The 16,933-nt window shown below is 40.7% G+C and overlaps 1 protein-coding gene across 1 annotated transcript in view; it reads right to left on the bottom strand.

Annotated features, from left to right (window-relative positions):
- Positions 1 to 1,294: 1,294 nt before the first annotated feature.
- The window catches only part of WIF1 (WNT inhibitory factor 1), a 34,508-nt gene continuing 18,869 nt past the window's right edge, over positions 1,295 to 16,933 (bottom strand). The window contains exons 4-10 of the mRNA XM_079305307.1: positions 13,362 to 13,502; positions 10,210 to 10,305; positions 8,524 to 8,619; positions 7,166 to 7,261; positions 5,039 to 5,134; positions 4,344 to 4,439; positions 1,295 to 2,116 (exon numbers count right to left, since the gene is read on the bottom strand). Of these exons, the coding sequence (XP_079161433.1) occupies positions 1,995 to 2,116; positions 4,344 to 4,439; positions 5,039 to 5,134; positions 7,166 to 7,261; positions 8,524 to 8,619; positions 10,210 to 10,305; positions 13,362 to 13,502 (743 nt within the window). The 3' untranslated portion in view covers positions 1,295 to 1,994. The remainder of the gene's footprint in view (positions 2,117 to 4,343; positions 4,440 to 5,038; positions 5,135 to 7,165; positions 7,262 to 8,523; positions 8,620 to 10,209; positions 10,306 to 13,361; positions 13,503 to 16,933) is intronic.

Raw genomic sequence — 16,933 nt, 5'->3', positions numbered from 1 at the left:
ATTCTGGCCTTGGTAATGGAGAAAGCCCAGCTCTAATGCTTCCAATTATTTGTTATTTGTATTTTTATTTGTCTCCCAGATAATAAGCTTGCCAGAAATACAGTATAAGGAAGGGTCAGCAATTATTTGTTGGATATTTACTGTTCTTCAGTGCAGACAGAAGCCATGTTCCCTGCCTCCAAGACACATCAAGCCACACACCATGTAGCCCTTGACTGTTGCAAGAAGCAGCATCCAAACTTTGTACAGGTTGATCACAACAAGACAAAGGACCCTCACACTGGACAGGAAGCATGGCCAGGGCTGGACTATTACCTGCTCAGACAGAAGCTATGAGAAGAATATTCTGAGCACTTGAGGCACCATGAACTGGGCACAGCATGTGACCAGTGGTGCTGGGGGAGAAGAGGGCATGCTGGAGGGCAAGCATGGGAGTGAAACATCTGCCCCTCTGTTGGAGTCAGTGAGTTGAGGGGCTCTGAATTCCCCAGAGAGAAATCAGAATGCAGGCATTGAATTAAAGCCTTTGGATAGATTGAAGCATATTAAGCCACTCACACATAAAAGAGAAGTTTAAGTTTTAGTGTAAGTTTAAGTTTTAGGATAAGTAAATGAGTCAGTAATTAAGTTTTTGTATGAGCTCTAATGCTTTTAGTAAGTGAAAGATTCAAATGCCAGAGTGGAAGTGCGAGTTCTAGTGAAGGTTATAAAACATGCTGGTGTTTTCAGTAGAGGCTCCAGGACTGTGGTTGTAGACATAATAGAGCTGTAGTAAGAATATTGCTTACATTTTTCAGATAGAACAAGATAGGGTATATGCATAGTCTATACATAACCTGGTGTGCTAAGAAACTAGAATTCCAATAGGTTAAGGAGTGGTGGTCTGAGTTTGTCTCTTAGCTTGTTGGGAAAATCCTTTATAAGAGTATGTATTGGGAAGAGTTGGTGCTTTTGCCAGGCTTTTTGCCAGTGCTTTTGCCATTGCTTTTTGCCATTGCATTTTCTTTGTGCTTTTGAGACTGCAGTGCTTTGCAATAAATAACCTTTTTAGCAACTATTAGCTGCTTTGCTTATTCAAGATAACCCAACGAAGTTGGTGCCTAGAGCACCAGAGGTTTGTAACCTCACACCCTTCCACGTTATCACCTCCTTGGCAAAGGCACAACAAGAATTTGCTCTTCTGAAATACTTTTAAGAACTGTGGGGCTAAAAGCAGACACAGAGAAACTAGACACTGGAAAAGCCATCATCCCAACCCAGAGTTGACGAGACCGCAGGAGGCCACACAGAGCAGTACTCAAAAAACTAAAGCAGCATCTTTATTTTATACATAACCGTCAGTATAAAAAGTTTATTACATAAGAGCTGTTCTGTTTACAATATATTATATTGTTTCAAGCTGATGTATAAACTTCATACATTATAGTTCTACTTTGTTTACAATATATTATGTAGGTTAAATGGCACCGCTGCAGTTTCTTTTTAATACACAAAGCCAAAAATAACATGGAATTGAGTTATTTGGTTTTAAAGTTAGGCAATTTATTTATTTGTTTTTCTTAGGGAAAAGCCTAAATACACAATTTGTAAAAATTTGCAAAATGCACCTTTCTTTTGTTTTAGACAAATTACATCTGTAGTCATTGAAATAATTCAGGGTTAACATCTACAGGGTTTTCTGCTTGAATACTGTTACTTCATTTTTGGAAAATATTTGCTGCTATATAACCAAAAAAGGAAGTTTAAATGTAACTGAAGTATAGTACAAAACACCATCCAAAGCACTGAAAGAAGAAGCCTATATAATCATGCTACAGAAGTATTTATAAAACTTAAAAGGAATAGTAAGTGTCAGCTCAGTGGTTTCTAATGAAGCTAATAAAATTCCAGCTGGTACTCTTAACTGTAATGAACAGCATTTTAACATCCAACCCATGAGAGGTTAATGAAGGCTGTGCACTTGGTGTAACACGAGCCATTTCAGATGCTGGAGTTCACCAGATGTAATTGGATTCGGGTGGAGCGTGCCTCTCCTCGGCCCTTTTCGGCAAAGGCGTGTGCTGCCTGTGCTTGCTGCCTGCTGGCCTCAGGGAGCTCACACTGCTGCCTCCATACCCTGCAAAATTAGCCAGCTCAGGAAAAAGGAATCCACAGAAGTGGCCTCGCCATCCACAGCTAATATTTCAAGTGGAAACTGTCTTGACCATTCGAACAAAGGATTATCTTTGCCTTACGAAAGTGCTCATGTGTTACCCTCAGGATGAACCAAGTCCTGCCAGACAGAAAGATGCTTGGCCCAGCCAGGGAGCCCAGGGACCTCAGCACAGCCAGGCTGTCACTCAGCCTGGGGTTCACATGTGTAACCCCACACCAGCTGAGTTACAATCATGATCTGCCAGCAAAATACTCTAGAATGGGGTGCAAGCAAACCCCTGGGGAGAATCTGCACCAGCTACTTGAGCTGGGCTTTGGTTTATGGATGAATGCAAAGAAATAGAACACCAGTGACCATAAACACCTGGGGGAAAAAAAGCCATCTGAAACAGGCTTACTAGGGCTGCTTTGTTGTGGAAAATTAAAGTGAACAATAAAATTGGAATCCCAAGTATTATGTTGTAATTCTTTATAGGTTCATTTACTCATCTCATTACTTAAAGCTCATGGAAATGATTTTGAAAAACTGAGTCAGTCCTCTGCCCAATTTTTCAAACCATATCTTTTTCAAGAAAACAACTTTACCAAAGGGCTATTCATTTGATAGAACATGAAACAAGTCTCTCAAGTAAACTATATATCTCTCAAGATCCAGGGATTTTGGTTTCAATAGAAAATAGTGAATTGCAATGCATGGACATTAAGGGACACTTAAAATGGGGGTGAATTTTGCCCAAATGTCCATTTCACAGTTTTTTTGCTGAATACAAAGAGAGTTTTACAGTACTAAACACAGCAGGACTGTACCTAAACTCCAAGCAATGAAGGATGCAAAACCTTGGAGTTTACAATAATGTGAGACTATTGACTTCTCATCACAAGGCAGGTATGAGCTTTGGTTTTGCTGTACAGGTATTTAACTTTTTTGGTGACGGTCACCTATGGTATGTATTTGTTTTCATTTGCTATCTAAGTTCTTTATAGGAAGAGTATGACAGGAAGAAAAAGTTAATACCAAACTTATGGACTGTATTTTGTATTGGTTCATTTTCTTTTATCTTTTTTCTAACCATAACTTATATTAATGGCATTTTTCCTTCAGAGAATAGCATGAATGCTTAAACACAAAACCACTAGGTAACAACAGAAAAGTGGACTCCCAATTTTCACAGCAAATCTAATTTGCACAGCAAGATCTATCTTATTTGAATAACACAAAATTTTTAATGAAAATACTATATTTATTCTAATACATTTTAATGCAAAAAAAATCATATGCATCAACATGTTTTAATAAAAGTGAACATTCAGTTGATGTTACAATGCAAGGTTCACATTCCTTATGGCTGATTGGTTTTTTAGCTGCAAAATTTTTCAACTATTTTATTATTGGCACATAAAACACAGTATGTGAATTGAAAACCAACAGTGACACACATTAGTATCTTTTGGGAGTATATAAAGACTGTATATTGAAGATCTGCTGTTGCACTGCTGTTGCAGATGAAAAATAAAATTAAATCTGAAGTTCTTTCTGGATATATCCAATTGCATTTCAAATAATTATACAGTACCATTTTAAGCCCAGTGAAATTATTAGTTGCTACAATAGATGGTAAATGGACCAAAAAGCACAACAGAAATTAATTTTGAGAACTTTAACTTTGCTTTGGGGCAATGTATTTTGTATGCTGTGAAACACAGGTGGGAAGAAGAAAACTGAGAAGTTGCTAAGAACAGATCTTGCATAATTCTTTGAGTTTTCCCCAAAATATCTAAAGGGCATTTTTTCTAAGTTTCAATCAGTTTTAAAACCTGTCAAAATTTTACTTTAAAAGTATCTACTCAGGATTTCAAAACTAGTTGCTACTACTGAGGAATATTGAGTATCCCTCTCATACCATGGCTGGAAGACATGTAAAGTCTTCCTCTGATGGATACCAGATTCTGGAATTTCTAATACAAAAATGATCTTGATAAAATACTCTCAAATTATTATGAGTTTTTTTTTAAATAGGTAAAATTATGGAGCATTGAAAACCTCTGTTTTATTGCCTATATTAAAGATTAGAGAAAAAGGAGTGCGGTGTCATTAATGATGCTGGAAAGGTTCTTGGGGCAGAAATTTCTGTATAGCATTGGGTGTGTAACACCTCAGATACGAGTCTCAGGGCTTGTTTCTCACTTACTTTTATTGCAGTGCCTCCCATGCCAGCCTTCTTTGCACTGGCATTTGTTGGGCTCCACACAGGTGCCGTACAGGCCACAGCTGGGTTCGCAGACAGCTGTAAAAAAGTGAACACATACACCTGGCCCCTTGGAATTGCATCCAGAGACAGTCACACATTTGCTTTCCCTGCTGTTTCACATGATGGGTTGGTCTTGGCACAGGCTGAGGCTTTCAAAGTAAAAGTGCAGTCAGAGCCCTGAAACAGTCCACACTCACTACTTTACCTGGAGGGTCTGGCTCAGCCTCTGGCAGGAAAATCAGGTTGTACAGCAGAGCTGAGCATCCACCAGGAACAGTGGGAGAAGGAGGGTAGTCCCCAGCACTCCACTCACAAAATGCTCTCACTGTATTTCAACATAGCAAAGTACTGACACCTTATTAAGCATTTCGCTATTACTAAACTGCTATTGCTGAGCTGACACACTAATGTTTTATAGGAGCTCAAGAGTACAGAACAGACTATGAGGACACTTCTGTAAAAGAATAGTTCTGGTTTCATAATTTCCTTAAGTCTGGTGTATGATGTATGTCCAGAAAGTAAAATAACTTGAATTACTTTGATAACAAAGATTAGTACTGATGTTATATAAAAAAGATTCTGCACAGTGGGCTCGATGTGCCCACGAGGACTGATGGAGTGGCTTTGGTACTCACGCTTTGAACACAGGTCTCCCTGGTAGCCTTTGGAGCACTTGCACTTATTCTTACCAGTACATTTGCCTCCATTTCGACAGGGTTGATGGCATTTACCTGGAAATTTAAAACATAGAAACAATGGTCTTATTCCCCTGTGTCTACTGAAGACAGGTGTCTGACAAGCTTTCCTTGTACCTGAAAAACTGATCAGATGTTAGAGTGTGCACTGTGGATCCATCAGGAAAGAGTGCTGCAAGTCTGTGCTTCCCATTTAGGAGCATTCTTCTCCTTTGAAAATATGACAGTAATTTGGCATGGCCAAAGCCTGTGTGACCTTGCAGCTCTTGCCCAGGTTTGTGCCACTCTGTGCAGAACCTCCCCCATCACTGGTCAGCACTGGCTCCTGCTCTCCTCCCCCTTCACAGGGGAGGCAGCACTGCTCAGACTATGTAGTTCCAAAGAGTGGGATCCAAACCTGGGGGGCCCCAGCAGAAAACAATCTAGTGACATCTGAGAGCAGTAAGACACTCAGGAGATGACAGGTATGGCTGCTACTTGCAGACAGTAAATGGATTGGCTGGGCTGTGCCTATCAACTTTAGCAAAGGCTGGGGAGCAGCAGGGTGCTGTGGATGGTGGAAGGAGGATGTTCCACACCCCAGCTCAGAAACTAAGGGCACATTACAAAACACATGCCCTCTTTTCCTTTTTGCAGAGAACAGAGCAACTTTGCTAGCAGTAATTGGAACTGGCAGACATTTTTCCAGGCTCTTGGTCTGGAAATTAGTTTCCTTCACAAACAGACTTTGCCAAAGGCATAGGCTGGGTCTGGTGGTGTTGTAGGAAGTCTTGTTCAACCCTGATCACCTGGGACTGAGGAGGCCCCTGCTGGTGGAGGAGAACCACACTCAACTTCTTTCTTTCTTTCATGCTGGGCATGACACACCAGGGACCTTCCTCAAACTTAACGTCCAATGTCCCATCATCAGACTGCCTGTACCTTGTTAGAATTTGTCTGCACTACTAAACTAATTAAATCTTCACTCATCTCTAGGCAGGCAAGCACAGCTCCCATGAGCTCAGTCCCTCCCAGGCTGAGGGAGGCTCTCTGTCACCTCCCTGGGCACTCTTGGACCAGCAGGAACTGCACCCTCACTTTCCTGCCACCTTGGTGTCCATATGTACCAGCACAGATTTTCTCGTTGCTGTCCAAAATAATTTTTTATCTTTTTTAATGCCACTACACTTCCTAGATTCTTCAGAATAGAGAAAAAAAAAAAGGCACCCTTTCTAGATTTAACACTAATATTTCCCTGAATCTGTGAGCAAACAAAACCAGAAACCTGGGGCAGCAAACTGCTTCCTTTCCTTTTCCCTTGCCCTTGCCCTTGCCCTTGCCCTTGCCCTTGCCCTTGCCCTTGCCCTTGCCCTTGCCCTTGCCCTTGCACTTCTTTTCTTTCTGTTTTCGTTTTTTTGTTTGTTTTTTTAAAGAAAGGTATTAACTGAGACCTGTATGTTATAATTTAAGCATCAATACTGGCTTGCTGGGCTAAAAATCTCATTTCATGATCACAGACTGCCCTCTTGGGAGCTCAGCATCACAGGCAGCACCTGCCTGGCCCTCAACTCCTGCAAAACTTTGTGATACACATGTGTATTGTCAAAACAAACACTTGTTCCTATTGTACATAATTATGTTAATAACCATGAAACAAGTTTCATAAATAGCTGATGGAATGAACTATGCTAAGGAGAGTTTCTGTAAAAGCAGAATTTCTCTGCAGGAGCCTCTGGAGAGGGAAACTTTAGGCATTCTAATTTGCAAACATTTGCATTCCAAGTAATTAACAACTGGAAAGAGCAGTGCTAAAGAAATCAATGAATTTTCCTAGTTTTTTAATAAATCTGGAGGGTATAGGTCAAGAGACATGACACCAACTTCCACCAAGTTGCAACAGGCAAGCATTTGGTTCATCAGAGCTCAATTAACTTTGGACTAAGATATTGTCACAGAATGAAGGAAAGAGTAATAACTCTCTCTCTGTTGCTTTGCACCCAGCAGAGGCAGGACACATGTTATCATTCAGGCATTGACACTAGAAGATGCTGACATACATGAAAGCAAGCACACAGAGATGATACTCACTAATTTCACACTGGTCTCCTTCATAGCCTGAAGGACAAATGCATTTTCCCAAATAAAAACACGTCCCTCCATTGAAACATGTTGTTGTACAGTTTGCTGAAACAAATAGAAGAGGAATTAACTAAGTCATGAATATGAACTAGGACTAACTTGGACTTAACATCCTCTGCTGTTCATCATAAATAAACATTGAGTGGGTTGTAAAAGGAGGATTAACCTGTTTTTATCTGGTTTACAAAGTAAGACTGAAACGCAGTTATTCCTACATAATGCTTTACATGGGCACACACACAGGACAATACAGAATGAGACAAGTGAATAATACAGCAGAGAGCTTTCTCTGAGGACAAGCTGTGCTACATCTTTATCAGATCCCACACATAAAGCTCATTGAAGGATTAAGGCACTATTGCTATTGAAACTGTCAGCAAATGGATAAAAGGAGCACAGCCCAGGACTGGAAGCTACTTCCACAAAGGGATACCTCACAACAGTTCTTAAGTAATCCTTTGACTAAAAGGAAATAAAAAAAACCTCGGCGAGTTTTTCTGTGTGGTGACATAGATGCAAATGCTCTGACTTTCAGCTGCCAAATGACTTACATTGTGTTAGATGTGACTTTTCACCAAACAGCTGGGATTCACATTAATCCTTCAAGGCATCAGGAGCATTTAATTAAAGTGCACATTTGAAGCATTTTCTAAATGCGGTATAAGTTTGTTCACAGACTAAATACAGGACATGAGGGCATTGACACCAACAGTTTGTGTAAAATAGTAAGAAGGTTCCCAATATTTTGCTGAAAAATCCTATAGGACCTTTTGCATTCAGTCTTTACATAGACCTGCAACAGCAAACACAGCATGATGCTCTGCTCAGCCATGAGCAGGCCAGTTATTTTTCTGCAGGAAAATAACTTGCTTTTTTCTAAATGGTAGCTTATATTGTTCCAAATTATTGTTCTGAACAACTGATTGTTGGGTTTTAATCTTCATGAGCCCCAATGGAGCAACAAAAATTAATAGCTTGCATATTTTTTCATGTGTCCAGGTGCAGCACATTAATGTACTAAAAATTTAGTAAAATTAATTTTACTTCAGGACACTAGAACTCAAATAGAGGGATTTTTTTTTTGTAATTATTTTTTCACCTCCCAGAAATATAAGTGATTTTTATGCTAAGACACAACTGAAGTGATTATCCAAATTCCCCTTATCCCTATATTCTTCCAACAGCTTCCAGGCTGTGCTACAGCATCTATTTTAAGAATCACAGTATTCTAAAACCTTATTTTCTGATTGCCTGGCTTCCCAAGGGCAGTCCTAGAGGGGGACAGTGCAGGGCTGGCTGGGGCTCACCTTTGTCGCAGTTGATGCCGTAGAAGCCGGGGGGGCAGATGCAGAGGCCAGGGGTGATGCAGAGCCCACCGTTCATGCAGCGAGGAACACACAGGGCTGAGTGGGGAGAGCAGAAAAAGCATGGCTGCTGGGATAGCAGCTGGTACTTAAATACACAGCACATTGACTCCTCAAACTATGTTTCTTTCTGCTTATCGTTCAAGCCATCTTTGAAAAGTGCCTCTGGTAAGGGGTTAAATCTGTTACATCTTTGGTTTGTATCTGCAATTTCTGTGCAGTGCTACTAAAAACTGTAGGCTAACTCAAGTTCAAATCTGATTCCACACGTAAGCAGAAATTGCCTCCTGTATAGTTTAATACCAGACAGCAAAGAGCAAAGTACCCACATATACCTACACACACCTAAATATCTCTGGATATTTAAAATTCCCCCAGACAAGTCCTCTCTACAACCATATTGTGGTTCCTCAGCTGAACAGGCAGGACCATCCCAGAGGGGTCAGTAACTCAGTGGGGTTCCCAGGCAGGCTTTACAATGAACCTTCCCAAATCCTGCACACCTGAGCATAAGCATGGCTACCTAATTTTGGCTAGGAAAACCTGCTGCACAGCCAAACTGTCCCAGTGCATGCTCCCAGTGAAACTTCTCTGGAGCCCCTGTGTTCTTCCAAGACCTCTCTGTCTTGTGGCCACCCCAAAAGGCTCTTCAGGGAGGCATGTTAGGGGCCAATACCTTGCTTTGTGGTTGCCCAAAACTGGTACATGCAGTGAGGTTGGGTCCATACTAGTGAGTTAAACAGCACCCAAACATGGGGCAAATGGCCTTGTGGAATCATCTTATGAAATTGTTGGTGGCTCAGCTTTGCCCCAGCTGACCAGCAAATCCTCCTGGCTATGGTCCTGGGTTGAATAGTGACCACGGGCTCCTCCCAGGAATGAATTTGTAATGGGTTTTATGGAAGGTAAGAATTTATTAAACATATAAATGTAAACTGTGCCAGTCACTTTCCAGGCCAGAGAACAGTCCTTGATCCTTTGTATTTAATATTTTTGACATAGCCAGAGTATCTGGGAGTGAATGATTGTATTGCAGCAGGCTGCCCATGGGGATGGGCATCTCCAGTCCCCCTGGGGAGGGACTGCCAATGGGAAAAGAAAGGAAGGAAGGGATAGGAAGAAGTTTCCTTGCCAAGTCACATCAATTTCCTGGTTCTTCCCTTCTGGAAATGTTGTTTTGGCTATTATCCAATCATGGAAGAGAAAGAGAATCTCCCCTTTATCTTCCCATTTTTGTTTTCAGCCTGCTTACAAATCTGACCCTATCTGCAAATAAACAAATGCAGAGCAACTAAAGCACTGCATTTTGTTTCCCAGCTAGTCCTCATTAGCAGAAGAATTTTATTTAATCTTCTTGCCAGATGGATTTCCTGTGATTAAGGATCACTTAGCTGTTGCATCAGTTTTTCTTAAAAGCAATTTGTGAAAGGGAAAATATTTTTCATGTAAGCAATTTGTATTTCCACCAGACCATGGATGACAATAACAATTCTCTTACATGTTTGAACTCAAAATACATGAAATCTTCAGAATAGTCCATTCTTAGTTTTTGGAGAGCCTATAGTGCAGGAGATTCATTTTTCTTGAGATTGTGGTAAAGAAAACGGTTGAGATTTTTTATTAAATTACCTTTCTCACAATGAGGCCCATAAAATCCATCAGGACATTCACAGACATGTCTTTCATTGCAAACCCCTCCATTTCTGCATCCTCCTGGACATTCAGCTTCATAAAATACAACAACAATCTTAATTAAAATGCTCATAGGTCTCAGTAGGATCAATACATTTCTTTGACACAGCAAATAAAATATTTAAAATAAAATAAAATATTTGCTAGCAGAAAAACAATGAAGAAATGGAAATTTAGCTAAGACCTTTTCAAGATAAATTAGTGTATATTTTAGTAGTCTACAAGTAGAAGATCCATCATGCATTCACATGGGCCATGCACTTGTTGATGGACTCTGCATTTTCATTGCTCTACTGCTCTCTAAGTGCATGAGCAGTGAGGATGCTCTGATCAATCCAGCACTTCCTTTTCTGTGTGGAAATGATCAGGCAACTCAGTGCAGAACTTGCATGGCTGGTTAGACCTACCCTTAGTGTGCAGGACCAGTTTTGATTTCTGCAGCCTGAAGTAGAGGTCACTGCAACTTGCATTGCTTTAATTACCACATCTGTTACTACTGAGGTGACAATGATGAAATCTGTGTTCACATGAAAGAGTGAGCATGAAGGCTAAATGGAAGAAGGCCAGAAAGGAAGATGAAAGCACTCCTGCACAACAGTTCTGTATCATGATCAACTCTCATTCATATCTCAATTAGTGATCAAATATGTAAAAGCATTTGGCAACACTGGTAGGTTTGTACAAGCATGAGAGATACTTCTGAGTGCCACCACCATCCTCCAAATACTAGAGTCCATCAAACAAGAAGGCAAACTAAATCAAGCCTTATGGAACACCATCAAAAAGGCTTGCTGGGTAGAAAAACAATTACTCAAAAATACCTCCCCAGATCCCTCACAGAGAATAAAGCAGGCAGGAGAGACTGCTTATTCCCACTGGAAAAATTTAATATCAGTAAGAATCAGTGGTAGGCACAACCTTCTCATCTTGATGCTCTGTTGTGTGACATTCCAAGTGAGAAGGTTCAAAACCTCTGAGGTAAAATGATATGCATTAAAAGTAATGCAGTTTGCAGTTGTAGTAATTGTAGAGAAGGTTTTTTGGTCCCACTGTATTCTAACACTATTTTCTAGGACTCTGGAAATGCTTCTCTCTTTGTACTCAAATGCAGAGCTGCTATTCATTACCAAAAAAATGCATGCTTAAATGCATACTATTTCAAGAAGAAAAATACAAAAGCATATATTTTTTTCTTTATGATCACCTCTTAGCCATAACAAGTCCCCTCTTATCCACAAAAGTGTTCCCTTGCTTCCCTCTCTTCCTCAGCTGGGGCCTTTGCATGGCCAAGGATAACTGGAAACAGTGGCTAGGCTCTAACAGGAGCTCTTCACCATGTCTGATATCTTTCAGAGGAAGGAAACTCACACCTACTTTAACACCAACTGCTAAAGACATTCTTATCCTTCTCAGCATCTGTCCCAAAACATTGCTGTGTCCACCTTACTAGACACAGGGCAGGAAGGGGAGTTATTCCAGTACAGGCTGGAAGAGATGGTGTGAGAAAGCTCCTCCTCTGCATGTCTCTAGAGTTGGGAAAATCTTCCTTGTGTCTCTCAGCTGGCTCCAGGAACAAAGGACTGGGACAATAATCAACCCCAGGTTTCTTGAGAGGTCATACGATGCAATACTACTAAATTGTTAGATATTACAATTTGTATAGAAATGGTAACAACAAATAATAACACAGAAATGATAACTTGGATGAATGCTACTATTAAACTGAGTTTAAAGTCCTTCCTCTTTAAGCCACTATTTTCCAAAATACAGTCCTGTAAATCTGCTGTCCTTATTAGAATGTGCCAGTGCTATTTCCAAAGTTTATTGAATTCAGTATCTTTGAGCTGAAATGAAAAAAAAATATAGGAAAACCTTTGTGTTGTATTTACACTAGACACACAGCTTCATACATGACATCTGACTGATTTTGTGTCCTTTAAGGCTCCATTTTTCTTCCTGTTTCTCTGCCCACTTCTTCTCCCCCTCCTCCACTTTCCCTGGGCTAATTGGCAGCAGCAAGGCTTCAAAGGAGACAGCAGCTTTGCTGTTTGGGCATAGTGAGGTTTCAAAGAATAAGCAGCTCTTGCTCCTGCTGCTCACTCTTTGAAGCCACACGACAGCCAATTATCTCAGAGAAAATAGTGCAGAGAAGAAAATGTGGGACTGTGAAAGAAGATTTAGTAGGAAAATAAAAATTTGTTCTTTGTACATCAGCCCTGTCATGGGGTTAATTTGATACAATTGCACATGATATGGGATAATTATCCTATCTTAGACACTTATTTTTCAATTTCCATAGCCTCAGCTAAAAGTGATAATTATAGTTGTTTGTGGTGTATCAAATTAATTCAGAAAATCTTATTAAATAGAGCTTATGGCTCATAGATCAGTTGATTAAGTGCTCTCCTTCCAAGCAAACACTGCAATAACTTCATGGTGCTCTTCTCCCAGCGTGTTCTCTGTGTGCTTACTGCTGGATAGCTGGAAATACTGAACACCAGATTCCACCATTTACCTGCATCAAAAGCAAGAGGCTACAGAGAAGGTAAACCAAGCTTTGCAGAAATTACCTGATTTAAGATTTTTGTATTCAGATTGGATGTGCAAGTTCGAGACTTAGGGAACTGAAGACACCAAGTTGGAACTAAGGCACTGACAGCATTAATTGATACCAGTGTCCCCACTATAGATCCCAGAATGTCAGGTCCCCAGATGATGTGCCAAACATTAACCTCAGCCTGGTTTCACAGAACTAGATCTCCTCCAAGCACCTCTAATTGTTTGCTAACAGGGGTTTTTCATATGATACATCTTTATCAATGTCCTTCATGTGATGAGCAATGAACAGGAGGAAGGACAAACATCTCCAACCCAGTCTGCTAAGGGAGTCCAGTAGGAAAAGACTCAGTAAATATCTAGTAAATGATCAGCAAATGCACACAGAGCCAGAAAACCTGGAATTCACCATAATTGCTACACATTGTGTGACTGCTTTATTTCCATCCTCTCTAGCTCTTATCCTAAATGAAGCATAAGACACTTAAGTGACCTGGTCTAACAGCATTCCAGCATGTTTTCTTCAGTGTTACCTTGCTGACAGGTTTTAAAGAAGATGGCGTTCTGAGGGGTCTGGAGAATAATATTGCCTTCTGAATTCATTATGATCACATTCACTTCAAATGCAGCGACCCCATCTTGTTTTCCAAGGCAAGGAAATCCAACCTGAACAACTAAAAGGATAATAATACCAATAATACTTTTATTTACGTGCACATATACATATACATATACAAGCATACATTGAAATACTAAAGAAAAATGCTATAGATGTATTTAAGCTTTGGAGGAATGCCATTGAAGAAAACCTGTAACACAGAGACACACAGGTCCCTTTATTCAGTGGTATCTCCAGGGTTAGAAGTACAACAGCACAGAAGAGCTTGTGCTCATTTGATGAAATAACCCAAGTCTATAGCACAGACAGTGATGTTAACACAACCATACTTTTCTTGCAGGTGAGGAAATTACTCATGTGGAGTTATCTAAGGATATATAAAAACAAGCTGGAAGCCTACTTTTAATTTTCTGAGTTGAAGTGCTCACTTCTGAGTCTAAATTTTCTATGCTGTCATATGACTTCTGTAAAAACATATATTTTGGGAAAAAAAACGTTACTTTAGATAAGTTTTTCTGGTTTGGATGTTGCAATTCATACCTAAATAAGATACTGATGTAAGCAAAACTTACTCCATAAAGTGCTGACAAAATGGTACATTTGAAAATTATGATCATGGGTGCAGTTTTTAAAAAGATGACATAGACACCTCAGTCTGACAGAATCAGTTAAGCATAGTGACATTTGGACACTGACTTTCCAGGAAAAATATTCAAGCTCTTTTGAAATACAAAGAGTTTAAGCTACTAATTAAGGCCAGTAAATCTGGAGTCTCTTAATGATGAAGTAAGCCAGGTAACCTCAGAACTATGGAATTCTCTGCTGTCATTGTCACAACAGATTTTAAATAATCTTCAGATGAAATGATTTTATCTCTTTTCTTCAAAATTGGCTCTTCTTAGCTGCTTTTTAACTTAAGTCCAACTATTTATTCCTTTCTTCTGAAGCTGATGTTTCTGAATGAAATGCAGAGCTAAAAACCCTACATTTGGGTTGGTTTAGATTGTTTGCTACAAATATTTTGCAAGCCATAATTTGGCCATTTTTGTTATTTGGTGCCCTGTTAAAATACAGAATATTGTATTGCTGAAACCCATTCTGAACCTGGTAAGTCCTACAAACTGAAAGGTCACTTGCAGTTCCCATTCTAAAGCAATTATACAGTCCAAGGGATTTGCACCAACCTTTGCAAAGACCAAAACAATGCAACCATATGGCAAGAAGGAAACTCTTACAGTTGATTATTTAAGAATACATTTTAAATGCTGTGAACCTCTTAAACTGTAGTAACCTTCTTATAGCATAAGTGCAGGAAATCAGTGCTTGGATTGGGAAGTGTTTTGGTTGAACAAATTGCAGCAGGGAGGAAGATGTGGCAGACTGTAAATGACAGCACTATAGCAGTATCTATATTTCATTGAATTCATAGCAAGCCCTGAACTCCTCTGAGATCTGGCTGTGGTTCAAATGCCTGGGGAAAAACCCAGCAATGCATCCCTAGAGTACAAGGCCACAGACCATAAACCTTTTATTTCAGAACTGCCTACTCTGGGAGTATCCAAATTTACTGAACACTGTGTGTCTGAACAGGTAGGAGCACAGATGTGGGGTAAAGGACCCTCCTGTGAACAAAAACCACCTGGCTAAACTCTGTGGTGGTTCAGAGTTGAAATAAAGCCCCTATATGAATCTTTGCATTTTTATGTACCCACCAACAGCACCACAGCCAAGCCAAAGAAGTCCCTTGTATCAAAAAACAGCCATGAGCTCCCATGGCCCATCACAGTGCTGACCAGGGCTGCAGTAGGGCAAGCCTCAGCTCTGGTCCTTGTTTTTGAAATACAGGATACAGTTTACAGTTGTCCATCCCTGGCTAAAAAAAATGAGAGGGAATCACAGATATGGGCCTCTTTCTGTTAACCATCATCTCCCCACCAGGCCAGAAAACAGCCTCTCCTACACATAAACACTTCTGTGTCTTCTGGAGCACTTGTATCCAGGGCCACAGGGGAGATGGCTCTAACAGAGCAAAGAAAGTTTAACTAATTTGAAAAGGAACCTGAGGAAACCTAGTGACTTAAACCTAATTTAATTTTAGGTATAATTAGAATGGTCTCTGAGGATGCAGATGATGTAGATTTAATACATTTTGTCTGGGACATCATGCCTTTTCCCTCTTCTCAGGAAACTGAGGTTCTCTAAATTGTCTTCAGTAGAAGCAGGCTGAGAGTAGCTCCTGTATGTCTGCAAACCCTTCAAGTTTGCAATTACCTTACCCACTAAGCAAATATGCCAAGGCTAGCAACAAAAACCACCTTCAGTCTCAAGTGGGTCTGCTTAAGGAACATCTCTGAATGGCCAATCTCAATAGAAGCAGGCATGAAAGGTCTGGAGAGGAGTGGGAGCCCATCCACAGCCCTGCAGCCCACTCCCACTCTGCCAGCATGGCAGAGAGAGCAGAGATGGTGCTGTGCTCAGAGAAGACACTGATTTCTGCCATGAGCTTGGAGAGATTTTCAGCATCTTTGGATGCTCAGCACCTATATTTTAATGGGGAAGGTGTCCTGAGCCTGGCTGGTGGCCTGTGGGGGTTGTATGAATTGCACAAAGTAGCCCTGTCAGCAGCCTGGTCACACTAGCCTGCACCAGCAGAGTCTGCCTGGGTCAGACAGGGACAGCAGGAGCCAGCCCAGGGCACTCAGGGGCCAGCCCTTTCTCAGCCACAGGCCCCTGCATTGCTTCTGGGCACAGACTTATAGCTGTATTTACCTCTCTGAGTGTGATGTTCAAGATGTTAATCACTGCCTCAGGAATGACTCACTTTGTTTTGAACTTGCTAACCTCAGACTGAACCACTGGACCTTCACAGGCTTTCCCCTGCAGGCAGAAATGAGCAGCCAGCTGCTTGTCATTGGGCAGGTGTCCACACTCCTCCCAAATATCTTCTTTTGCACAAGTTGAGCAGTCTTTGCTCTTTAAACTCCCACTGAAAATCATCTTCTACAGCCTTCTTAACATCTTATCAGGTGTAACAATATCCATGTTGTGAGCACTGAATCAGGTACCAATTCTGGGACTTGGGAATGGTTTTCAACTAAGTCTAAGGATCTAGGTGATTTAAATCTCACTTAAATCCAAAGGGAGTTTGGTACCTCATCTCAGGATGTACCGAATTAGAGAAAGCTTAGAGAAGGACAAGGCTGCACCCAATGAGGAGCAATTGAGGGGGTTATGACTCTTCAGTCTGGCAAAGAGAAAAAAAAAATCAGGGGATGCATAATAGGTGTGTACAAAATAATGGATAGGATGAACAATACAGATTGACTACTGTCTCTACCAGTGCAAGGACCAGTGCCCACCAGGTGAAGCTGTGGCAGCCAGACTTGAAACAACAGGAGAGGGATCTTCATGCAATGGATGGCAGTGAACACCTTGCCAAGGTGATTTGAGATAACAGAAGTTGATATGGACTCAAGAAGAGTCTGG

This window comes from Erithacus rubecula (genome assembly GCF_903797595.1).
Source record: "Erithacus rubecula genome assembly, chromosome: 4".
NCBI classification, from domain to species: Eukaryota; Metazoa; Chordata; class Aves; order Passeriformes; family Muscicapidae; genus Erithacus; species Erithacus rubecula.
Note: the sequence above shows the minus strand (reverse complement) of the source record. Positions and strands in the feature narration are given on the sequence as shown.